Genomic DNA, 26,885 nt, shown 5'->3' on the forward strand with positions numbered 1-26,885 from the left:
GCATATGCCACTATAGTGTGTACTTGCCGTGGTCCAGAGCACCTAGTGTGGTTCCCTATCTGGTGTCTCTTCCTTCTACCTACACGAGTCACTTCTTACAATGCTGACAACACAGAATCCCAGGGGACAGCCCTGGCACTTTTAGATAAAGATTTTATAGATTGTATTATAATTTGCCAGGGTAGCAAAGAGACTGAAGGCATTTTTGGAAATAATGGAACCATAATGAATATTATATTAAATCTACATATCACATTCATAAGGAGAATATTACCTTTTCAGATTTGAACTTACGTGTAAAAAAAAAAAATTCTTCCAAAATATACCACTTTTTTTTCAATTTTTTGCAGGATAAGTATTTTGTCTTTTTCATTTGTTTGGTTTTGGATTTTTCCATAGTTCACATTTTGGTGCTATTTCAAGCTGGGTGGGTGGAGTGGTGTTGGTTATTGGTGTTCCTAAATTTCTTTCTTTAAAAAGAACAATGGAAACTCCAACACCCACACAAAAGGTCTGGGGTCATGGGGTAAATGAATCATCGCAAAAAAATAAAAAACACAACAGCGTCCAAAGTGACAACCACTATAACAAATATATATTTTTTTAAATACTATACGCAGAGGGAAGTTGGTAAGACAACTTAAAAAAAAAACAATATTTAGTATTTCTAATAAAAACATTTTTTTTTAAATTAAGATGGATAAGGCTGAAACCCCCGGCCTTTACCGGCTTAGAGGCCGCTAGCAGGGCGTTTTTAACCCAAAAAAGGGTTAAAAACTGCAGTCTTGCGGCGCTTTCAAAGCGCTGCTCATTAATTCCAATGGGTGGGGCGTTTTGGGAGCGCTAAATACAGTGCTCTCAACCCACCCCAAAAATGATGCTTTGTAGGACTTTTTCGGAATGTCCCACAGGCGCACCGCCCCAGTGCGAAAAGACACACTGGAATGAATGGGAGGCGGTTTTCAGGTGCTTTGCAGAGGCCATTTCTAGCGCTAAAGCGCCTGAAAACCACCCCAGTGTGAAAGGGGCTCTTAATCTCAACCACCACCATTTTACCATGTACCCATGTACAAAATTTGGTGTCAAAATACACCTAAACCTCGATGTTTGCCAAAAGGTCTCGGTCTAATAAATGACTGATATGCTGTTGAAAGGGACAAGCAAAATGCTATTTCCATCATCCCCAGGCACTGCGGATGATCATGAAATCCTATCTCTCATATTATGTGGTTGCCGATGAAGGAAAGGCCAACGATTTTATGCCCCTCCCTCTCCGTGTTGCTTGACATCTGGGACAGACTGTCGAGGACCCAAAAAAATTTTTTACGATACGATATGATATGATATAGTTCACCCAGTGAAAAGTGAAAACATAATCTCTGTAAAAAAAAAAAAAGTCCATGAAATAAACCAGTGAATTTTTTCAGTGTAGTATCTTCTTATTTCATCCACCACACCAGTGTGCAGGTGACTCCTCTCCCTTCACAATTGCAGATTGTTCACAATTTTTTGCGTATAGGGCAGCACCTAATTTTTTAATTGACAAAAATGTTAAAAGTCCTAAGAACACAAAGGTCATTCTTTGGGTGAATGCTCAAGCTAGTAAGTGAACTGGACATCAAATATTATGCCCTGTACACACGATCGGTTTGTCTGATGAAAACGGTTAAAAATACGATCGTGTCCAACGCGGTGACGTAAAACAAAACGACGTGCTGAGAAAAATGAAGTTCAATGCTTCCGAGCATGCGTCGACTTCATTCTGAGCATGCGTGGATTTTTGACCGATGGATTTCCCCACAGACGATCGTTTTTTTTCTATCGTTTTTTTTTTTTTATCAATAACAATTTTATTGGTCAATGGTTCAAATGTACATAACATACAGCCACATAGAGCCCCAGGCCCGCAGGGGGAACATAAAGAATAAACACCTTAACAGTAGCCTAGGGCGTTCATGTTATCTCTGCCTAGCAATTGCAAGTATGCCAGCTTGCCTATTAAAACCAGTGCCGCCAACATGGCGAAGTGCAAGCTGTCTATCGGTTTTTTAACCTTAAGAAAAATTTAAAACAGGCTCTATTTTTTTTCACCGATGGGGAAAAAAAAACGATGGGGCCCACCCGATCGGTTCGTCCGATGAAAACGGTCCGTTTTCATCAGACGAACCGATCGTGTGTACAGGGCGTTATTTTGACTGCCATTTTAGTGGGGAAAAAAAAGCGACATATAAATATGCTTAAACCCACCGATTCCTCCCTCCTCCTACCTATGTTGTATAGTGCTGGTTAAAAAAAAAAAAAAAAAAAAAAAAAAAAAAAAAAAAAAAGGAGGATCTGTGTAAATTTCTTATTTGAATTTGCTCCTGTCACGTGATGCAGAAGCTCTGGCTCCCCTTTGTCGTGGAGTGGCTGCTGCAGGGGAGAGGAGAGAGCGCCAACAATGAATGGGCAATGGTAGTCGTGGGGGGGGGCGCGTCACATTTCCAGAATTTGAGCTCCGTCAAGCTCTACATGACACAGGGAAGCCTGAACTTCTGCATCACGTGGCTGGAGCAGATCATATTGAAATAATCAGGTTTGTTTCAATTATAATGGGGAGTAAGCATACAATAAATCACGGAACTTTGCAATGCTTTATTATTTTTGTGCACTAAGTGTCGGAAAGTGGTCAACAAAGGCATAATGTTCCATCAAGGACCTGCAAAAATGACATTTGATACGTAAAATCCACTCAGGCTTGAGTGCTCAAGTGAGTGTACACCATCCACATTCCATTTATAGCTGGATCCATGAGGAGAAATACTGAGGAAAGGCAGTGCTGACTCAAGCGTCACATTACTTGCCGTATACTGAACCTTCACTGGGTTCTGCTGCAGGTCCGTCGTCTAAGGTAGGTACTGAATATAGCTAAATAGATAATGCACCTTCGGAATATCAATTAGAAACTTTCTTTAATGTAAGGAAATCAATTGTCATGTATGCAATCCTGAAAGAAGCTGCACAGCATAGGGATTTTTTTAAAACGATATAAAACGGAAATTTTAACAAACTACAAATATTTATCTGTATCATTTAAAGGAGGATCATGTGGCAATAGCAGCGTTCGCACAAAAAAATCTTATATCTTAAAGTAGAATTCCAATCTATTCCTAACTATGCATAAACCTTGCTCCCACCTATTCTGTGGAAGGAAGATGCCTATACTTACCTATTCTGGAGGGCTCCAGTCTGGTCTTGAGTGTAGAGGAGGGATCGCTGTCAATGGCTGGAATGCCTGGGCGATGACGTCACCCATAGGCTTACTATGGGGCATGCGTCGTTTGCCATCTCTCCTCTATACTGAAGCCACCGCTGAGAGCTAATCATATGCCCAGACCGAAGCACTCTCAGAATAGGTACAGTGGGCCAGATTCACAGTGAGAGTACGCCGGTGTATCTCCTGATACGCCGGCGTACTTTCAAATTTACCACGTCGTATCTTTAGTTTGAATCCTCAAACCAAGATACGACGGCTTCTGGCTTCGATCCGACAGGCGTACGGCTTCGGATCGTAGGTGCAATACGATCTGCACACATCTCAGGAAAGATTTGTCACACTCCTCTTTGCAGATCTTCTCCAAATCATTAAGGTTTTAAGGCTGACATTTGCCAACTCAAACATTCAGCGCCCTCCACATATTTTCTATGGGATTAAGGTCTGGAGACTGGCTAGACCACTCCAGGACCTTAATGTGCTTCTTCTTGAGCCACTCCTTTGGTGCCTTGGCTGTGTGTGTGTTGGGTCATTGTCATGCTGGAATACCCACATACGACCCATTTCCAATGCCCTAGCTGAGGGAAATAGGTTCTCACCTAAGATTTTACGGTGTTTAGCCTGTCCATCGTCCCTTTTGATGCTGTGACATAATCTTTAAAAGCGGAGTTCCGCCGTTTTTTTTTCTTTTCAAAAGTCAGCAGCTACAAATACTGCAGCTTCTGACTTTTAAAATAAGTGTGTCTACCAGAAGACAGCGAGGGACGACGACGAAGGAAGTGGCATTGATACCGCAGGTGGCTCGCATATCTGCCTGGAAGTGGGAGCAAAATACCCGTATTACACAGGTATCTGCTTCCCCCTCCCCCTGAAAGGTACCAAATGTGACACTGGAGGAGGGGAGGGTTCCCGAAAAGTTGAAGTTCCATTTTTGAGTGGAACTCCGCTTTAAGTGATCGTAAAGGTTTTTTTTTATTTATTTATTTTAAATAACAAAACATGTTATTCTTACCTCCTCTCGGCAAGGGATTTGTCCGTTTCTCCATTTCTGGGGTCCCCCGGCAGCGCTCATGGCTCCTCTTCCACATCGAGTGCCCCCATGGAGAGCCTCATTCCATGTGGGCACTCGTGCGGGTGCACTCCCAAGTCCTGCTGCTGCATCCATTGACACAGACAGCAGGACTCGACCCTGCCCCCCGGCTCTTGTGTCACTGGAGTTGATTGACAGCAGTGGGAGTCAATGGCTCCTGCTGCTATCAATCTATCCAATGAGGATCCCTGAGACAGCAGCTAGAGCTGCCTTCTAGTAGTCATCGCTGGATAGATTGGGTTCAGTTAAGTAAAAGGGGGGCTCTGGGGGGGGGGGGGGCTGCAGCATCACTAAATGTTTTCTTCCTAACCTATTGAATGCATTAAGGTGAAAACCCCAAGAATTTACAACTCCTTTAAGTTAACCACTTCCCGCCTGGTCCATAGGGGATTTACATCCGGGAAGTGGTTCTGAAATCCTGACTGGACGTCCTGACACCCTGCATCTCCGATCTCGGTAAAGAGCCTCCGGCGGAGGCTCTTTACCACGTGATCAGCCGTGTCCAATCACGGCTGATCACGATGTAAACAGGAAGAGCCGTTGATGGCTCTTCCTCACTCGCGTCCGACAGACGCGTGTAAAGGAGAGCCGATCGGCGGCTCTCCTGACAGGGGGGGTTCGCGCTGATTGTTTATCAGCACAGCCCCCCCTCAGATCACCACACTGGACCACCAGGGAAGGGCAAAAAAAAAAAGGAAGAAGAGCAGTAAAAAAATAAAAAAGATGCCAATCAGTGCCCACAAATGGGCACTGACTGGCAACATGGATAAATCAGTGCTGCCCCACAGTGTCCATCAGTGCCACCCCACAGTGCCCATCCATGCCCACCTATCAGTGCCCATCTGTGCCACCCATAAGTGCCCATCAGTGCCGCCCATGAGTGCCCATCAGTGCTGCATACCAGCGCCGCCAATCAGTGCCACCTCATCTGTGCCCATCAGTACTACCTCATCAATGTCCATCAGTGCCATCTCATCGATGCCCATCAGTGCCGCCATATCAGTGCCCGTAATTGAAAGAGAAAACTTACTTATTTACAAAAAAAATTACGGAAAAAAATAAAAACATATTTTTTTTCAAAATTTTCAGTCTTTTTTTAGTTGTTGCGCAAAAAAAAAAAAAAAAATCGCAGAAGTGATCAAATACCACCAAAAGAAAGCTCTATTTGTGGGGAAAAAAGGACACCAATTTTGTTTGGGTACAGTGTAGCATGACCGCGCAATTGCCATTCAAAGTGCGACAGTGCTGAAAGCTGAAAATTGGCTTGGGCGGGAAGGTGCGTAAGTGCCCTGTATGGAAGTGTTTAAAGTAGACCTTCACTCATCAAAGGGACGAAGTCTGTGCTTCTGCCCCGCTCTCCACAATATAGAAGCTAGGGTCTTGCTCCTGCACCCTCCTGGGATATCCTTGTCACATATCTCAGGATACTGCAGGAGCAAAAACACAGAGCGGCTGGAGGGAGAAGCTGAAGGTGTATCACTGGGGGGCTGGCTGCCTAAACCTGGAAAAGATGGGCACCTCCCAGTGACTGAAGAGGCAAAGATGCCCAATACGAGACCTGGGCTGTGGCAGCAGAACAGCAGATTGCCCTGGGACAATGTTGGGCAGGCAAGTATATACTGTATTTTGAAGAGAACCCAGGATAACAGGTATGAAAGGTTGAAGTTCCTGCAAGTAGTTGCGAACATACAATGTTGTAGACACTTTCTAATACAGTTAGAATTGTCTGCTTTTGCTTAGTTTCAGTAATGATCTTTCTTACATTGTTTACAAGATTAAACAGTTCTGTCATGCAACAATGCATCTTTTCTTCCTGAGAGTGAGGGGCAGGGTTATAGGTTATATGTGCCTGTATTCCATAGTCTTCTCAGCCTGAGGCAAGATGCAGGGGGTGTGTTCAAGGGGCAGGCTGAGATTGGGAGGGGGGGTGTGTACCAGAGGTGAACTGCAATTGGTCAGGGGGAAGAGTGGCAGTACAAACCACAGAATACAGGATTGCTGTGTGTCTGCACAGTGTCCTGTACCTCTGAATGGTCAGCCATCGGATGAAAAGTAACCACGCTAACACAGATCAGCTTCTGTACTTTGTGCAGTCAGTTTACAACAAGGAAGTAAGGTAACTGGCAGGATCAACCAGATACTTGCGTTAGAAGTACATGAAAATGATAGAGACTGTGATTTATAAAATACACATATGTGAACACACACACACACAAAATAAATATTTAGGGTAACATACACTTTACTACTATAGCAACTTGTTTCAGCTTTACCAAAATCACAGTAAACTATAAAAGGAGTATACTCACGACTGATAGATTCTTTGACACGCCTGACAAGCTGTAAACTATGTAGCGAATATATAGTGCAACCTATGAAGAACAATAAAAGCAGCGAGTTAGGATTTGTATTGTCAAAGTGCAGTTATTTTGACAATGTGTAAATGTTTTCGCCATATAGGCTATTCATTGTCAGATTTTAGACAAGTGTTTTTTTTTTCTTCAAAACTGGTTTATCGAAACTTTTATTGGACACGCGTTTAGGGTATTTGTTCAGCTTTATTTCCTCCAAGGCCTCTTTTCTATTGTGCTAAGCCCTTTGACACAGATTTGCTGAGGATGTACAGTTCCATAGACAAGGCATATACAGTAAAAGTTTTGAAATATTAACTTCCTCATATTTTTCTTACTGAAGATTTACACAAAGAAAAAAAAAAAAAAAAGAAGAAGAATTTGGCAATGTGCTGTGCCCCACCCACTATACATTTTTGGCCCCCTAGAGCCCAGGCTATACCGCCTTTAACCACTTGCTTACTGGGCACATATACCCCCCTCCTGCCCAGGTGAAATTTCAGCTTTCGGCACTGCATCGCTTTAACTAACAATTGCGCGGTCGTGCGACGTGGCTCCCAAACAAAATTTACGTCCTTTTTTCCCCACAAGTAGAGCTTTCTTTTGGTGGTATTTGATCGCCTGTGCGGTTTTTATTTTTTGCGCTATAAACAAAGAAGTGAGACAATTTTGAAAAAAATACAATATTTTTTACTTCTTGCTATAATAAATATCCCAATTTAAAAAAAAAAAAACATTTTTTTTTCTCAGTTTAGGCCGATGCGTATTCTTCTACATATTTTTGGTAAAAAAAAAAAAAAAAAAAATCGCAATAAGCGACTGGTTTGCGCAAAAGTTATAGCGCTTACAAAATAGGGGACAGAATTATTTTTTTTTAATTATTTTTTTTTTACTAGAAATGGCGGCGATCTGCGATTTTTAATGGGACTGCGACGTTATGGCGGACACATCGGACACATTTTTGGCGCCATTCACATTTATACTGCGATCAGTGCTATAAATATGCACTAATTACAGTATAAATGTGACTGGCATTGAAGGGGTTAACACTAGGGGGTGAGGAAGGGGTTAAATGTATCCCTGCTTAGTGTTCTAACTGTAGGTGGAGGGGGGGGGTGACTGGGGGGGTGACCGATCTGTGTCTCTATGTACAAGAGACACAGATCGGTCTCCTCTCCAGAGACAGCACCGCTGTCTCTGTGTAAAACGGCAATGAGAGATGATCTCATATGTTTACATATGAGATCCTCTCTCATTGGCCGCACAGATTGCCTCTGATTGGCCGTTCGCGGCGATCTGTAATTGGCTGTGTCCGAGGGACACGGCCAACACAGATTTTCCCCGCAGCGCGCTCTGGAGCGCGCGCGGGGAACGCCCAAAGGGGCGGCCGTCAATTGACGGCAGTTTGGAAATTGGGATCCGCACTGTAGCCGTCAATTGACAGCAGGCGGATCCCAAGTGGTTAAAGGAAATGCAAAAAAAGCAGTCCCACCTCCTGGGCCGGTGATCTGCCGCTATGGTTCTGGCTAACGTGAAAGGTCCTGCGCAGGCGCAATCTGATCTGCCGATATGGTTCCGGCTAACGAGAAAGTTCCTTTAAGGACTGCGCAGGCGCAAACTTGCCGACGGAAATCTCCGAACCTCGGCCGGCATCCAGGGCGACGTGGATTTCGAGGAAAGTGGCCAGTTGGCCTCACTTCGCTCGGACGGCTTGCTCCGCTCGCTCGGTCTCCTGGCTCTTTTTTTTAACATCCTCCAATCCACAGGGATGTTAAAGAATGAGCTTGGATGCCGGGCGAGGTTCGGAGATTTCCGTCGGCAAGTTTGCGCCTGCGCAGTCTTTGAAGGTACTTTCAGGTTAGGGGAACCTTAAGGACAAGCCACCGGCTCCTATGATAGGCAGAACACCAGTCCAATGCTGGAACATGTGACATCTATCCTATGAGCCGACCATGAGGCGGGACTGTGTGCGATTGTGTCGAGCAAACAGGAGATCCCTCTGTGTAATCCAGCGGTGCTCACCCCCACCCCCTTCCTCTCCGAGGCAGCCAGGTAAAATATCGGCGTATAACACACACCCATGATTTTCCCTCTATTTGCCCTCCCTTTCAGGGAGAAAAAGTGCATGTTATACGCCGATGAATACGGTACTTCAAAATTTCATTTGCAACAAATAGACTTTACTGAACAAAACACACATACACTCTCAAAACCCTCTTACACCTGTTCACTCCCTATGGGCAAGGGCAATTTTACAATTTGTTTTTGTTTGATAGAAATTTTCTGGCACTGCGGTTGAAAAGGAACATTGGTTTGACCCCACTAAAAAGTTAGAAATGCTTGGCTCCGATTAATCAAAAGTTGGAGCTGCTGTGTACACTAGGGCTTGACAAATGTGCTTGGAATCTAGGAGCCAGCTAAAAAAGTTAGGCGCCAGAAATGCGCCCCGTCCTGCCGAGCTCACATGCAGAAGCGAAAGCATACGTGGAGTAGCGCCCGCATATGAAAGCGGTGTTCAAACCACACATGTGAGGTATCGACGCAATAGGTAGAGCGAGAGCAATAATTCTAGCCCTAAACCTCTGTAACTCAAAACATGCAACCTGTAGAATTGATTTAAACATCCCCTATGGAGATTTTAAGGGGTAATGGAAGAATTAATAAGTTTCCAAGAGGATGCAGAAATAAGACTTCAGAACACATGGGGGAAATGGATGAAATTTAAGCAGTCCCCGATCTATTTGGAGATAATGGGGATTGGGGAGAGTACATAGAGGCTGGTGCCTAGGTAGTGGTTCTCCTACGTGAACTTTATAATGGTTTGTAATTTAAAAAAAAAAAATGTTTTTGTAAAGTCTGTAAAAGTTTTTTATGTGAAAAAATAATAAAAATAAATATTCTATGGAGATTTTAAAGGGTAAAAGTTTGTCGCCATTCCACGAGCGGACGCAATTTTGAAGCGCGACATGTTGGGTATCAATTTACTCGGCGTAGAATTGTTTCACAATAGAAAATAAATTGGGGTAACTTTACTGTTGTCTTATTTTTTACAAAAAAAAAGGGTATTTTTTCCCAAAAAAGTGCGCTTGTCTCAACAGAAAGATTTTGTGTTCCTCCTGTCCAATAAAGGAACAAAACACGTATAAGCACTTTGACCTGTTTTGAGGAATGTCGAGAATTACATAGTTGATAGCTTGCCCTCTACACACTGCACAGGAGGTGACTTTTTAAGGAACTCTGAGTGTCAAAACACACAAACACCCATAAGCATAATGAGCAAAGGGGGCAGTGACTGATAGATCGATCACTGCACAGAAAACAATCAGCCTGCTGCAGTACAGCGATTCATGAGACTCTGCCTTATCACCATTGAACGAGGGTACACAATATGCAGTAGATTTACAACATGAATAGATTTTGTATGCTAGGAGATCTGCCTTTGCTTGTAAGGAGATCAAGTTGCCAGGTTTGCTGCAGCACTTTAACCCAGCTAGTGCCAGGAAATAAACAGAGAAGAGGGGGTGGTGCCTAGTGCTGTGCTGTAACTCCCTGATGGGAATGTCCATAAATTGGGCTTAAGACTGGGGAGGAGCTGACAGTACATACACAGGTGTGTTTTTTTTTTTGTTTGTTTTTTCACAACATGGCCACAATGCTACATGCACATAGCTCTCTAAAGGATTTTGCAAGGATACTGTAGTTTTGGTTATATTTTAAATAGATTCCAGACAATTTACTTTTGCTCTGAGCAGACTTGCTTTTTTCTCTAAATAAAAATAACAAACATGTTATACTTACCTGCTCTGTGCAAGGGTTTTGCACAGAGCAGCCCTGATCCTCTTCTGGTCCCCCGCCAGCACTCCTATCCTTCATCGGGTGCCCCCACGGAGGGCCGCTTTCCCTGGGGGCACCCATGTGGGCTCGTTCCCGAGTCCTGTTGTTGCATCCATTGACACAGACAGTGGGACTTGGCCCCACCCCTGGCTCCTGTGTCACTGGATTTGATTGACAACAGCAGAAGCCAATGGATCAATGTGTAGCTTAGATTGTAAGCCCCTCCAGGGCAGGGACCGATGTGAATGTACAATATATGTGTAAAAGTGCTGCGTAAATTGATGGTGCTATATAAGTACCTGTAATAAAGAAAGAAAATATGTCCAATAAAGGAGAGAGACAGCGTCTGGAGCCGCTGCACTTGTGCACATCCTCACTTCCTGTTCTTCTGTCTGTAACTCCACACGGTAATGCAAGGCTTTCTCCCTGGTGTAGAGTGTCGAGCTCGCCCCCTCCCTTGAGGGGGGAGGGGGCAAGCAGGAGAGTCAGGACGCCCACTAACACACAGCTCCTTTCTCTATCTGCAACGCAGAGAGCGTTCCGACTCTCCTGCTCGGCCCCTCAAGGGAGGGGGCGAGCATGACACTCCACACCAGGGAGAAAGCCTTGCATTACTGTGTGGAGTTACAGACAGAAGAACAGGAAGTGAGGATTTATCAGAAGAAATAAGGACATTTAAAGGCAAAATGGACGGATGAGGTAAGTGAAGGAGGACTGCACTAAGGTAAAGGAAGCTATTTAGGGAAAACAATAAATTACCTTTACAACCCCTTTAAGTGAAAACTAATGCCAGAATGTGCTACAGGAGGCAGAGAATGTAGACTTTCGTGTTTTTTTGACTTCTCTCAACCTTCCAAATACCACCTAGGCCAGTGATGGCGAACCTTGGCACCCCAGATGTTTTGGGACTACATTTCGCACAATGCTCCACTACACTGCAGAGTACATGAGCATCATGGGAAATGTAGTTCAAAAACATCTGAGGGGCCAAGGTTGGCCATCACTGGTCTAGGCCATAGATTCTCTTGCTGTGTTCAGCCACAAATATTATGGCCAGGCACAGGAAAAAAAGGACCAGTATGTAAATGTTGGGATACAGTAGTGCTACAGAGACTGGTTACTCCGAGAGCAATCATCAGACTCATCGTGTGGTATGCGTGTGACTGAATATGTGCCAAAAGAGCATTACTGTTTTCATGTGGAATCTATGCTTACTAAAGGAGGTCACCGTGACAAGACAATAAACATTATGTAAACAGCTCTGCAGATCATTTCAGGGTCACATCTCTCCCAACCAATACAATTTTCTCCAGGAATAATATCCAGTTGTATCATGTCACGCCCATTGGTTGTAGACTATTCCTGGCACACAGCCTCGTCTGTAGAATTTATGCACAGTGAGCAGCTCAGAGAAGAGAGAGATCTATTGAGGTACTGATGTCCGTTACTTCAAGTGGCTGTATAGTCATTTTTGGATCTTTTACCTACAGGTAAGCCTATAATAAAGCTTACCTGTAGGTAAAAAAAATATTCCCCTTGTAATGAGCCGCTAAATGCAGCGGCGCATGCGCACAGCGGATTCTCAGCTTAAGGCCCGGCAGACGCCGGACCTTGCCGGAAAGAAGTCTCCCGCGCTCATGCAGGCACTCACAGCGCTGGAGCCGCGATACCCGGAAGACACGCTGAGGCAAAATGTCAGCTACCTCGCCGTGGACAAGGTAAGTTACCGACGCCTCGTTCTAAGGTAAGTATTTCAAAATGAGCTAGTATGCGGTGCATACTAGCTCATTATGCCTTTTGCCTTACAGTTGACAAAAAAATAAAAATTCACCCCTAAGTGTTTTGTAGCTTGAAATTCAAAGTTCCAAAACGCAGGAGGACAACAAAATAATAATAATGCTCTTCACATCTTCTACAAGACTTCTGAAGCTCAAATAAGTTCGGCCCCTTTTTTTGTAGTTCAAATCAGACAGACTGATGCGTTTCTAAAGCGTTTTTTTCTTTATATAAATGCATTGAAATGCTTAGCGCGTTTTGACACGCGCCTTTACCCCCTAACCCAGCCATTCTCAACCAGGGTTCCTCGAGCTGTGGCTGATGAACCACCTTTTTGATGGTGCCTACAGAGTTCAAGGTTCAGCATCACTTACCAAAGCCAGCAGCATGACAACAAATATCAGTTGTCTTTAAGGGTGGCATTCTGAGCACCACTTTAAGGGGAACATTCTTCCTATTGGCCACCAGTATAAGGCTACTTTCACACTGAAGCGATGGGTGCGCTGGCAGTAAAACGCCGCTATTTTAAGCAGCGTCTTACCTTTTTGTTTGCCGCGATTTTCGGTTTGCACTGATCTAAGAGAAATTTTTCAAAAGGCTGGTTGTACAGAAGTTGATTGAGAGGACGACTTCTGTACAACCAGCCTGCCCATAGATAGATCAAAATTTGGCTGGTCCCTGCTGGTTGTCCCTTTAGTGTGAATAGACTCTTAGGCCCCTTTCGCACGGGGCGGATCAGTAATGATTCGCCCCGTGAACCTCTGCTTGCTCAGCGGGGATCGCTCCGTTGATCCCCGCTGAGCCGGCGGATGACAGGGCGGTCCCCGCACACTGTGCAAGGACCGCCCTGTGTTTTCTCCGCTCTCCTCTATGGGGGGATCGGATGAACACGGACCGCCTGTCCGTGTTCACCCGATCTGATCCGCCAGACGGATGGAAAAGTAGGTTTTTCCTCCGTCACACTTTGGCGGATCAGAGCGGGTCAGATGTCAGCAGGAATGTCACCGCTGACATCCGCGGCTCCATAGAGGAGCACGGAGCGCCCGTTCAGGTCCGCCTAAAAAACTGGCAGGCGGACCTGAATGGGCCGCCCGTGTGAAAGAGCCCTTACAAAAACTATTTATTGAGTTATTTTAAAGCAGAGTTCAATCCAAATGTGGAACTTCCGCTTTAAGGACTCCTGACACGCCACATTTGGCATGTCATTTTTTTGGAGGGGGGGGGGGTCTGAATGCAGGCAGTCTGCGTCCAGGGCCAATCACTTGCATGTTATTTATTAACGAGTGGGTGCAATTGGCTGTGGGAGCCGACTGCCTCCCCTTGCTTTAATGGGACTGCCTCTAGCAGCTAATAGTGGGTACCCTGCTGGGGTTTCAACTTCCCACATCTGATCAGAGTAGGGTGGGGTGGGGCATTTGCAGGTGTTCTGCAGAGAAAGGTCCCTCCGGCGGATAATGCCCACCCTGTACTTCGCAGGTGCAGCGTGTGCGCAGTACGGAGCCGCCGAAAATGAACAGCTGTGAATGAGCTGTACACGGCGCCTGCGCAATAAGATTGTGCCACGCGCTCCCTTTGCTCGTGAAACTGCAAGGGGCGGGTGTATTACTGTTATAGCGTGTAAGAGGCGGATGAAGGGCGTGTTTAAACAACTGAAGGGCGGGTTTTGCAATGATGATGAGCGGGTTTGCAGGACCTAATTACCTAACTAACACAATGAGGCGGATGTGTTATTGAGAAGCGTGTAAGGGGCGGGTGGCTACAGAAGACGCTGTATTTTAAATTGAAGGACAGAGATGCCATCCGCTCCTTACACGCTATAACAGTAATACACCCGCCCCTTGCAGAGTTGCACGAGCATTGGGAGCATGCTGCAGCGTGTGGCATAATGTCGTGCTCATTGCGCAAGCGCCGTGTACAGCTGTTCATTTTCGGCTATTTTTGGCAGCTCCGTTGTGCTCCGTACTGCACAAACGCTGCGCCTGCGCAGTACAGGGCAGGCATTATCCGCCGGGGAACCTTTCTCGGCAGGACACTGGTCGGGCTGCAAGTTGATGTCACATGCGTGCCCCGCCCCCTGCTGCTCGCAGTTCCCACCCCTTGGGAGGTATAATACCTCGCAGCTTCCGTCCCCTGCATCTTACTACCTGTACCTCAAGGTATGTGGGGCACATTTTTTCTTAAGGGGAATCACTCATAGGTATACTTTGTTAAGGGGCACGGTGATGGGCACGTTTTTTTTTGCCCATCAGCGTGTCCCTTAACATAAAATGTGCCCATCAGTGTCTCCATACAGTAGACCCCATCAGTCTCCATACAGGAGACCCCATCAGTCTCCATGACAGGAGACCCCATCAGTCTCCATGACAGGGGGTATCAGTCTCCATACAGGAGACCCTATCAGTCTTCATACAGGAGACCCCATCAGTCTCCATGACAGGGGGTATCAGTCTCCATACAGGAGACCCCATCAGTCTCCATGACAGGGGGTATCAGTCTCCATACAGGAGACCCCATCAGTCTCCATGACAGGGGGTATCAGTCTCCATACAGGAGACCCCATCAGTCTCCATACAGGAGACCCCATCAGTCTCCATACAGGAGACCCCATCAGTCTCCATACAGGAGACCCCATCAGTCTCCATACAGGAGACCCCATCAGTCTCCATACAGTAGATCCCATCAGTCTCCATACAGTAGATCCCATCAGTCTCCATACAGGAGACCCTATCAGTCTCCATACAGTAGACCCCATCAGTCTTCATACAGTAGACCCCATCAGTCTCCATAAAGTAGACCCCATCAGTCTCCATACAGTAGACCCCATCAGTCTCCATACAGTAGACCCTATCAGTCTCCATACAGTAGAGCCTATCAGTCTTCATACAGTAGAGCCTATCAGTCTCCATACAGTAGAGCCTATCAGTCTCCATACAGTAGATCCTATCAGTCTCCATACAGTAGACCCCATCAGTCTCCATACAGTAGACCCTATCAGTCTCCATACAGTAGATCCTATCAGTCTCCATACAGTAGAGCCTATCAGTCTTCATACAGTAGAGCCTATCAGTCTCCATACAGTAGACCCCATCAGTCTCCATACAGTAGACCCTATCAGTCTCCATACAGTAGATCCTATCAGTCTCCATACAGTAGAGCCTATCAGTCTCCATACAGTAGAGCCCATCAGTCTCCATACAGTAGAGCCTATCAGTCTCCATACAGTAGATCCTATCAGTCTCCATACAGTAGACCCCATCAGTCTCCATACAGTAGATCCTATCAGTCTCCATACAGTAGAGCCTATCAGTCTCCATACAGTAGAGCCCATCAGTCTCCATACAGTAGAGCCTATCAGTCTCCATACAGTAGATCCTATCAGTCTCCATACAGTAGACCCTACCTGTCTCCATACAATAGATTCTACCTGTCTGTCTCTATATAATGATCCTGCTGTCTGTCTCTATACGATAGGGTGATCATACCCCAGCGTGTGTATACACTGCACCCCCCAGTCATCATAGACTGAACACTGACAGATCTCAGGGTGTACGATGTCAGGCTCTCCATTCATTACCTGTACGATCTATCCGGGCTGCTCCTCTCTATGGTGTCTCCTCCATGAATATAGCCGACTGCTGTTTACCACCCGCACCGATCAGCTGACTCCAGCACACCGAGTACACAAGGCTCCGCCCACTGCATGATTTACACAAAACGGGCGTGGTCTCGCTTATAGACACCTACTCAGGCAAATGCTACAGAAGGGGGTGGCAGTTCCGCGATACAATACGGCGTTGTGCAATGGTTTTATTAGGCAGCCAGTGTTTGTTTTGATTATAAGACGACCGTGAGAATAAAAGGTTAATACAAGTCTCCGCCCTCACAGGTGTCAGCTGACTTCTCACTGCACGTGATCTCCGCCTGCAGTCACATGACGAGAGAGATGGCTGCTTGCTGGTTGCTGTTGATGGTGTTGGTGCCCTCGGCTGTAAGGGCGGAGAGCTCGGAGGTGTCCGTCATCCTGAACCCGCTCACAGGGAACCTCAGCACCGTGCCCGGGAGGAGGGGGGACGCTGTGGCCTGGGCTGCACTAAAGGATACCATCGACGAGAACGGGTGAGAGATACAGGCTGACCGGAGGAGGGAGGGCGACCATAGGTGATGGAGCTCTGCTAGACAAGGTGATGACAGGGGGGGGTATGGAGCTCTGCTAGACAAGGTGATGACAGGGGGGGTATGGAGCTCTGCTAGACAAGGTGATGACGGGGGGGATGGAGCTCTGCTAGACAAGGTGATGACAGGGGGGGGGGGGGGGTATGGAGCTCTGCTAGACAAGGTGATGACAGGGGGGGATGGAGCTCTGCTAGACAAGGTGATGACGGGAGGGGACATGGAGCTCTGCTAGACAAGGTGATGACAGGGGGGGATATGGAGCTCTGCTAGACAAGGTGATGACAGGGGGGGACATGGAGCTCTGCTAGACAAGGTGATGACGGGAGGGGACATGGAGCTCTGCTAGACAAGGTGATGACAGGGGGGGATGGAGCTCTGCTAGACAAGGTGATGACGGGGGGGGGATGGAGCTCTGCTAGACAAGGTGATGACGGGAGGGGACATGGAGCTCTGCTAGACAAGGTGATGACAGGGGGGGACATGGAGCTCTGCTAGACAAGGTGATGACAGGGGGGGATGGAGCTCTGCTAGACAAGGTGATGACAGGCTGGACATGGAGCTCTGCTAGACAAGGTGATGACAGGGGGGTATGGAGCTCTGCTAGACAAGGTGATGACAGGGGGGGGTATGGAGCTCTGCTAGACAAGGTGATGACAGGGGGGGTATGGAGCTCTGCTAGACAAGGTGATGACGGGGGGGATGGAGCTCTGCTAGACAAGGTGATGACAGGGGGGGGGGGGGGGGTATGGAGCTCTGCTAGACAAGGTGATGACAGGGGGGTATGGAGCTCTGCTAGACAAGGTGATGACAGGGGGGGCATGGAGCTCTGCTAGACAAGGTGATGACGGGGGGGATGGAGCTCTGCTAGACAAGGTGATGACAGGGGGGGGGGGGGGTATGGAGCTCTGCTAGACAAGGTGATGACAGGGGGGTATGGAGCTCTGCTAGACAAGGTGATGACAGGGGGGGGTATGGAGCTCTGCTAGACAAGGTGATGACAGGGGGGGTATGGAGCTCTGCTAGACAAGGTGATGACGGGGGGGATGGAGCTCTGCTAGACAAGGTGATGACAGGGGGGGGGGGGGGTATGGAGCTCTGCTAGACAAGGTGATGACAGGGGGGGATGGAGCTCTGCTAGACAAGGTGATGACGGGAGGGGACATGGAGCTCTGCTAGACAAGGTGATGACAGGGGGGGACATGGAGCTCTGCTAGACAAGGTGATGACAGGGGGAGACATGGAGCTCTGCTAGACAAGGTGATGACAGGGGGGGATGGAGCTCTGCTAGACAAGGTGATGAGGGGGGGGGGATGGAGCTCTGCTAGACAAGGTGATGACGGGAGGGGACATGGAGCTCTGCTAGACAAGGTGATGACAGGGGGGGACATGGAGCTCTGCTAGACAAGGTGATGACAGGGGGGGATGGAGCTCTGCTAGACAAGGTGATGACAGGCTGGACATGGAGCTCTGCTAGACAAGGTGATGACAGGGGGGTATGGAGCTCTGCTAGACAAGGTGATGACAGGGGGGGGTATGGAGCTCTGCTAGACAAGGTGATGATAGGGGGGTATGGAGCTCTGCTAGACAAGGTGATGACAGGGGGGACATGGAGCTCTGCTAGACAAGGTGATGACGGGGGGGACATGGAGCTCTGCTAGACAAGGTGATGACGGGGGGGACATGGAGCTCTGCTAGACAAGGTGATGACGGGGGGGACATGGAGCTCTGCTAGACAAGGTGATGACGGGGGGGACATGGAGCTCTGCTAGACAAGGTGATGACGGGGGGGACATGGAGCTCTGCTAGACAAGGTGATGACAGGGGGGACATGGAGCTCTGCTAGACAAGGTGATGACAGGGGGGACATGGAGCTCTGCTAGACAAGGTGATGACGGGGGGGGGCATGGAGCTCTGCTAGACAAGGTGATGATGATGGGGGGGGGGAGGGTATGGAGCTCTGCTAGAGAAGGTGATGATGGGGGGGACATGGAGCTCTGCTAGACAAGGTGATGACGGGGGGGACATGGAGCTCTGCTAGACAAGGTGATGACAGGGGGGGGGCATGGAGCTCTGCTAGACAAGGTGATGATGGGAGGGAGGGTATGGAGCTCTGCTAGACAAGGTGATGACGGGGGGGAGGGTATGGAGCTCTGCTAGACAAGGTGATGACGGGGGGGACATGGAGCTCTGCTAGACAAGGTGATGTCGGGGGGGACATGGAGCTCTGCTAGACAAGATGATGGGGGGGGGGACATGGAGCTCTGCTAGACAAGGTGATGACGGGAGGGGACATGGAGCTCTGCTAGACAAGGTGATGACGGGAGGGGACATGGAGCTCTGCTAGACAAGGTGATGACAGGGGGGCCATGGAGCTCTGCTAGACAAGGTGATGACAGGGGGCCATGGAGCACTGCTAGACAAGGTGATGACCGGGGGGACATGGAGCTCTGCTAGACAAGATGATGGGGGGGGGGACATGGAGCTCTGCTAGACAAGGTGATGACGGGAGGGGACATGGAGCTCTGCTAGACAAGGTGATGACAGGGGACATGGAGCTCTGCTAGACAAGGTGATGACGGGGGGGGGGGGACATGGAGCTCTGCTAGACAAGGTGATGACAGGGGGGACATGGAGCTCTGCTAGACAAGGTGATGACGGGGGGGGGGGGACATGGAGCTCTGCTAGACAAGGTGATGACAGGGGGGACATGGAGCTCTGCTAGACAAGGTGATGACGGGAGGGGACATGGAGCTCTGCTAGACAAGGTGATGACGGGAGGGGACATGGAGCTCTGCTAGACAAGGTGATGACAGGGGGGACATGGAGCTCTGCTAGACAAGGTGATGACAGGGGACATGGAGCTCTGCTAGACAAGGTGATGACAGGGGGGCCATGGAGCTCTGCTAGACAAGGTGATGACGGGGGGGGGGGGGGACATGGAGCTCTGCTAGACAAGGTGATGACAGGGGGGACATGGAGCTCTGCTAGACAAGGTGATGACGGGAGGGGACATGGAGCTCTGCTAGACAAGGTGATGACGGGAGGGGACATGGAGCTCTGCTAGACAAGGTGATGACGGGAGGGGACATGGAGCTCTGCTAGACAAGGTGATGACAGGGGGGACATGGAGCTCTGCTAGACAAGGTGATGACGGGAGGGGACATGGAGCTCTGCTAGACAAGGTGATGACGGGAGGGGACATGGAGCTCTGCTAGACAAGGTGATGACGGGAGGGGACATGGAGCTCTGCTAGACAAGGTGATGACGGGAGGGGACATGGAGCTCTGCTAGACAAGGTGATGACAGGGGGGACATGGAGCTCTGCTAGACAAGGTGATGACGGGAGGGGACATGGAGCTCTGCTAGACAAGGTGATGACAGGGGGACATGGAGCTCTGCTAGACAAGGTGATGACAGGGGGGGATGGAGCTCTGCTAGACAAGGTGATGACAGGGGGGGATGGAGCTCTGCTAGACAAGGTGATGACAGGGGGGACATGGAGCTCTGCTAGACAAGGTGATGACGGGAGGGGACATGGAGCTCTGCTAGACAAGGTGATGACAGGGGGGGGGGGGGGACATGGAGCTCTGCTAGACAAGGTGATGACAGGGGGGGGACATGGAGCTCTGCTAGACAAGGTGATGACGGGGGGGGGACATGGAGCTCTGCTAGACAAGGTGATGACGGGGGACATAGAGCTCTGCTAGACAAGGTGATGACAGGGGGGACATTGAGCTCTGCTAGACAAGGTGATGACAGGGGGGACATTGAGCTCTGCTAGACAAGGTGATGACAGGGGGGACATTGAGCTCTGCTAGACAAGGTGATGACGGGAGGGGACATGGAGCTCTGCTAGACAAGGTGATGACAGGGGACATGGAGCTCTGCTAGACAAGGTGATGACGGGGGCCATGGAGCTCTGCTAGACAAGGTGATGACGGGGGGGGGGGGGGACATGGAGCTCTGCTAGACAAGGTGATGACGGGGGGGGGGGGGGACATGGAGCTCTGCTAGACAAGGTGATGACAGGAGGGGACATGGAGCTCTGCTAGACAAGGTGATGACAGGAGGGACATGGAGCTCTGCTAGACAAGGTGATGACGGGAGGGGACATGGAGCTCTGCTAGACAAGGTGATGACAGGAGGGACATGGAGCTCTGCTAGACAAGGTGATGACGGAGGGGACATGGAGCTCTGCTAGACAAGGTGATGACAGGGGGGGACATGGAGCTCTGCTAGACAAGGTGATGATGGGGGGGACATGGAGCTCTGCTAGACAAGGTGATGACGGGGGGGATATGGAGCTCTGCTAGACAAGGTGATGACGGGGGGGACATGGAGCTCTGCTAGACAAGGTGATGACGGAGGGGACATGGAGCTCTGCTAGACAAGGTGATGACAGGGGGGGACATGGAGCTCTGCTAGACAAGGTGATGACAGGGGGGGACATGGAGCTCTGCTAGACAAGGTGATGACGGGGGGGATATGGAGCTCTGCTAGACAAGGTGATGACAGGTTTGCTCAGAGAGGGATAGATTCGCTGAGCAGGTGGATGACAGGTCTGACTGCCCCTGTCTTTTGTTGTAGAATACAGAAAAGAAAAGTGTTTAATGTTCTTGTAAAACAAATCATTTGTAGGAAGTCATATTTTTCTTTTGCTATATAATAGGAAGTACTGTATAAAAAGGGGAAGCGCTTGCTGATGTTGTACATGTGTAATATTGATGTACTCTATATTCCAGGTGGGCTGTTCTAGAGGTGCAGAGCAATGACCAATATAATGACAGCATTCAGGCATATGCTGCAGGGGTGGCTGAAGCTGCTGTTTCTCAGCGGGTAAGTGTGTTTATCTATTTGCTGATACACGCACATTCCAGTGTTTTATCACAACCAGCCTTTTATCAGTCACTGTTAGTTTATGCATGGAAATGTAATCCTCAGATATCGGTCACGTGTGATTACTCACTCCAGTCAACATTAACTATTCTTAATCCACAAGCAGCCCATAGAATATGCAATCTTCTTTCCTTCTAGCATAGGTGGAAAGAAAGGAAAATGGCTTGATTACCCTATCAACACAGTCAGTGTTGATGGGGAAGTCCCTCCTGCAGTTCCAGCAGAACACATGGGGGGGGGGGGGCGTCTGGAATGTTAACAGGTATTTTATATAGGGTATTTGAAGTAATTAAAAACAGGGAAATAAACAGGGCTGGCCTTAGGTGTTCAGGCGCCCTGTGCGAGCTAATCCTGTGGCGCGCCCCCCCCTCCAGACCGCTCCCCACTGACGGCTACACAATAAATACTGACACTACAGCATTGGTGCACTACAAGGCCCAGAATTTTAGTCCCACTCATGCCTCCTATAGTAAAACGATGTGCCTTGTAGTCCAACAATGCCTCCTATAGTAAAAGCCCCAGCATTTTACTATAGGAGGCATTGGTGGGACTAAAGGGCCCAGCATTTTACTATGGAGGCATAACACGTTACACACTGACTTTCTGGCTGCTCCCTCCCTCTCCCCAGACCAATACCTTTTTTTTTTTAAAGGTAAATTTTTATTTTGAAATTTTTGTACATACAAAACAGACAATACAAGAAACACACATCCTAGGCGAACATCGCCTGGTACATCATTTTACAAAACTTTGGTAGCTGGTACACATTGAGCATTTTCATAAAAACACACAGAGAAAGGTGGGGGAAAAACAACAGAATCGTTAATTTACTCACTTAGATCTATTCAACGGGCAGAGGTATCAGTCACCCAGACCAATACCTACTCCCCCGGGCCAGCAGCAAAAACTCACGAGGGAGACGAGTCGATCACCTTTATTTTTTATTTATTTTTTTCTTCCTACTGCCGACGCCAGTCACACTGCACGCCCGGGCCGCCCCGATGGGGACATGTTCTGGATCCATTCCACTGAAGAGGAGGAGGCGGCGGAGAAGACCGCAAGCGTATCAGTCGTACACCGCTCGCAGCGAAGGCCAGCCCCGCTTCCTGCGATTGATAGGTCATGCCATCCCTGCCCGCTGCACATGAGCACTTGACCCAATTACAGGGCGCCAGGGGCCGGCCTGAAAATAAACATGGCGGCTGGACCGCGGGGTCACAAAACTTAAAATGATGATAATGTAGCGCCGGTGACACGTACTGGCGTGGGATTGCGCCCCCCCCCCCCAAATGTTGCGCCCGGGGCCTAGGCCCCCCTCGTGCTACACCACTGCGACTCACATTCTGCGAGCTGTGATGGCCGTGCAGCGCCCCTGTTGCCCATGGCGCCCCCCAAAGGCCGGCCCTGGAAATAAACATGCTTTGTGGAGATTTGCGTGTGTGTGTTTTTTTTTTTTTTTTTTTTTTTTTTTTTGTGTGTGTGATAGGTGTATGGCCAACCTAATGAGGGGGGGAGAATAAAAAATAAAATAAATCGAGGTCCTGTGTAGAGCCTGTACATAGGATGCAGAGGGCACCACAGGGTCACGGGGATCAATTTTAAAGAACTACACAGGCACTTGCACACAGTATTTTGCATCTCGGCTAATAGGTTTTTATTTAGGATTACTTAATGTGATTCTTATACAAGGTGTCTATTGTTTTGTGGGTTAACATAAATGCTATTGTATTGGTTATTTTTATGTTTATCCACATTTCAGTTGAGTTTTGCTTGCAATGTATTCAGTTGCTGTAGGGGTTGGTTGGCCCCTTTTTTGATAACCTGTTTCAGCGTACAAAATGAATACCTTCTAGTAACAGAAGCAGCTCTTACAATTTGCTTGCATTCATCCTGCAGCTTATCTACATGCACTGGATGAATACAATGTTTGGTTACTGTGGTCCTTATAAATACCAAACCCCATACTGTGAAAATCTGCGGGACTATCTAACAACCAATCTGGCTTGGATGCAGGAACAAATGGAGTTGTATCAAGACCAGGATTACTGGCATCAAGTAAGTATGCGTTAAATAAGAAATCTTTGCATTATTTTCAGGTCATTATTATACTTTTAGTATACGTGGGTTAAACATTGTGGAGGAGGTATGGTGGGTGTTTTTTTTTTTTTTTTTTTTTTTAATGGTAGAAGAAACATTATGGGGTTGCTTTACTAAAGGCAGATGGACTGCACTCTGCAATTGATGTTGCTCAATAGTAAATGGGGTAACGCTTCCCTGTGCAAAGAATACCCAATCGCATGCAAGGGGGAAAAAAATAAAAATAAACACATTTTATTTGCACACGATTTAGATGATAGAAGTCATTATTTACCAATCTCTGAGGCAACTGCACGTCCAAAGTGCGCTGTCAATTTGCCTTTAGTTTTTCCTTCTTCAGTTCCAAAAATCCCAGTTTTTGCCAAAATAAAATTCCACGGTAGTGACTTTATTTTGTGTGTGTCTGCATTGCAGAAGCTTTTCACGGAGGCATTTTGCATTTGTGACATGTTCCTACTAAAGAGTGAAATCCTATAGACTTTATTTTTTTTAAAACAACTGGATTTTCTAAGACCTGTGTTCTTTGCAGATTCGACTTGCATTGCTTCAGTTGAAAGGCCTAGAAGACAGCTACAATGAAGTCATTTCGTTTCCTGGGAAAAAAATCACACTGAACCCCTTTGGGTTCTTGTAAGTTGTTTTTTTTTTTTTTTTATTATTGCAAAACTGTTCTAATTTTGAATTGCAACCACCTAAATTTAATTTCTATTACTATATATAATGTTTGCTCTATTGGGATTCCAAGAACCTCTTCTTCTTTTTAACCCCTTAACCCAAATTGCCGTCATTGTACGTCGGTACTTTGACATTAAATATTGTTGTTTGAGATTTTTAAGGGCAAAGTTTGTCACCTTTTTGAAGCGTGACATGTTGGGTATCAATTTACTCTGCGTAACATTATCTTTTACAATATAAAAAAAAAATGGGCTAACTTTACTGTTGTCTTATTTTTTAAGTGTATACCCCCCCAAAATTGCGCTTGCAAGACCGTTGAGCAAATACAGTGACATAAAGTATTGCAACAACCGCCATTTTATTCTCTAGGGTGTTCATTTATATATAATGTTTGGGGGTTCTAAGTAAATTTTCTAGCAAAAAAAATGATTTTTACTTGTAAACAAGTGTCAAATAGAGGCTCGTCCTTAAGTGGTTAAGGGCCAGTTCACACCAAAGAAATGCGTACCAGATGCTTTTCTGCATGTGCATTTTTGCTGCGTTTTGATACAGTCCAGTAAATTTTAATATTTTTTATTCTTCCTTTTTTTTTTTTTTTTTTTTTGACAGGCTTTTCCAACTTGGTGGAGACCTAGAGGATCTAGAAGCTGCCATGAATAAGTCTGATGCTAAAAAAAACGCTGGGCTCAGGGTCTTGCTCAGCACTCATCAAACTTCTACCTGGCAATAAGGAGCTTCTGGTGTCTCATGTCACCTGGAATACCTACCAGTCCATGTTGCGGATAATCAAGAAATATACCCTGCCCTTTCGTAGATCCCCAAATGGTGAGGGTTGATTTTCTTTTGCCTTCAAAGCTGGTGGTTGCTTGTGACTCATAGTATTTCTTTTGTTTGTGTTTTGTGTATGAACTGTGAAAGGCGTGCATTGATAAACTAGTTTTACTGTTGTGCTTTTAGCAGGCATGTATATGTAATGTTGTAAATTAACTGGATTTACAAAAGAGTTAGAGGTGTGTGTGTGTGTGTGTGTGGGGGGGGGGGGGGGGTTTATTTTTTGGACCAATCACTTATTTTGTGTTCTTAGGGGGCACTGTGGTACCAGGATCGGTGCAGACATTCTCATCTTACCCAGGCACCATCTTTTCTGGCGATGATTTCTACATTTTAAGCAGTGGTCTGGTGAGTATTAAAGACCAGATGTATACTAATGTTATAGTCAAGTGATTTGTATACAAGTATTAATGTGGATGGCAAGCAAGTCCTGACCCAGATTTCAGCCCTCCCTGCTGGTTATAGTGGAATGTGAATATTAGCCTTTGGATCATTTTAAAGAATAATTCTACATAAATGATTTACCCTTTTTAAAGCTGTAATTCAGGCAGGCGGCTAAATGAACAGATAGTGTTTATATAAGGGGGCAGTGTTGCCTGTCAATTTTTCTTTTCTGTCCATCTAGTGCTAAGATTTATACAGCGCTCTCGCACAGTCCTATCTGCCAGGGCAAACCCAATTTTTCTATGCTGTATTGCAGTAATACATGTCTTCTTCCCCAATCTGTGGGCAGTGAAAGGAGAAGCAGCAAGTTTATGAGCTCATCTGTTTCTGTTCTCTCCTCCTCCTATTAGCATGGTCCTTGCACTGCAGCACAACAGATTGGTACCTCACCCCAAAAAAAGTTTTGAAAAACAAAGTGGGGGGGGGGGGGGGGATGGGATTTTAAGTGGTGCCAACATCTTCCCCCCTCAAAATTTAATTACGGGAAATCGTGCTTAAAAATCTCAAATTTTATTACAATATAATCCATTGGGGAGGAAAACGATTATCCCCCATAGGCATAAATAAAAACCAGTGTGTGTGTGTGTGTGTGTGTGTGTGTGTGTGTGTGTGTGTAATCACAGCATCGGTGCATCGCGATTCAGACGTTCCCAATGCTGCAAGTCGGCTGAATCAATTGACGCATTGCGTTGCTCCATGCAGTGCTTTGCCTCTCTGGAAGAAACTGAGGCAGAGCCTGCATGGTGGATAAAGCCCCCTCCCCTCCACCGACGCAGAAAGTCAGCTGATTGCCAGTACAGTGCAAGGGGAGGAGCTCAAGGAAACCCGACATGAGGAGAGGCTTCACTGAAGGCATCGGAAGGGGGAGAAAACACTGAGCATCATGGAGGAAGGAGAATCGACTGACCCTAATAGCAGGTGCGTGCCAGTGTCACTGATTTCATTGCGTCGCTGCCTCTGATGCCACCATGCTTCTGCCCCTGGAGAATTTTTTTTTTGTTTTTTCTGACTGCTTACTTGCGCAGTAATCGTGATGCATCGCGGAATCGAATCGTGAGACTAGTGAAGATGCACACCCCTAGTGATAACCACTAGGCTTTCCTGATTTTATAGGCCTCCCATATATTATCCTGTTTGCATAAAGTAACAACAATACACCAAATATCCTATATAGATGACATGGGGAGGATGGTAGTTGACCCAATGCGTTTCACAGTTGTAGCTTCGTCAGGGGTTCAGGAAACATTGTTGAGCATAGTAAAACGATTTTCACAATGGGAAATCTTAACTGAGCTGCTGGAAATCCCAGCAGGGCCTGGTATGGAGTCAAGTGTGGCTGTAGATGTAAAAATGGGTATGGGGCCAACGCTCTAAACCGGGAGGCCACAAAGCTTCTATGGCAAGTTTGTAGCAAGCCAGAGATGGTCATCTGCTATGACTAGCCATGAGGTATACTGGATGTTGC

The 26,885-nt window shown here is 47.2% G+C and overlaps 2 protein-coding genes across 4 annotated transcripts in view; one reads left to right on the forward strand and one right to left on the reverse strand.

Moving 5' to 3' along the window:
• The window catches only part of SLC8B1 (solute carrier family 8 member B1), an 82,824-nt gene extending 66,793 nt beyond the window's left edge, over positions 1-16,031 (reverse strand). For 2 of the 3 annotated variants that reach the window (XM_040351901.1, XM_040351899.1), the window contains exons 1-2: positions 15,879-16,031; positions 6,653-6,715 (exon numbers count right to left, since the gene is read on the reverse strand). The gene's annotated coding sequence lies outside the window, so the exon portion shown is untranslated. The remainder of the gene's footprint in view (positions 1-6,652; positions 6,716-15,878) is intronic. The other variant, XM_040351900.1, reaches the window with a different exon arrangement.
• An 86-nt stretch (positions 16,032-16,117) lies between these two features.
• Positions 16,118-26,885, forward strand: part of PLBD2 (phospholipase B domain containing 2) — a 19,948-nt gene continuing 9,180 nt past the window's right edge. The window contains 7 exon segments of the mRNA XM_040351902.1: positions 16,118-16,420; positions 21,220-21,313; positions 23,270-23,428; positions 24,000-24,100; positions 24,755-24,815; positions 24,817-24,970; positions 25,230-25,324. Of these exon segments, the coding sequence (XP_040207836.1) occupies positions 16,236-16,420; positions 21,220-21,313; positions 23,270-23,428; positions 24,000-24,100; positions 24,755-24,815; positions 24,817-24,970; positions 25,230-25,324 (849 nt within the window). The 5' untranslated portion in view covers positions 16,118-16,235.

Source organism: Rana temporaria, chromosome 1, assembly GCF_905171775.1.
Source record: "Rana temporaria chromosome 1, aRanTem1.1, whole genome shotgun sequence".
Taxonomy (NCBI): Eukaryota; Metazoa; Chordata; class Amphibia; order Anura; family Ranidae; genus Rana; species Rana temporaria.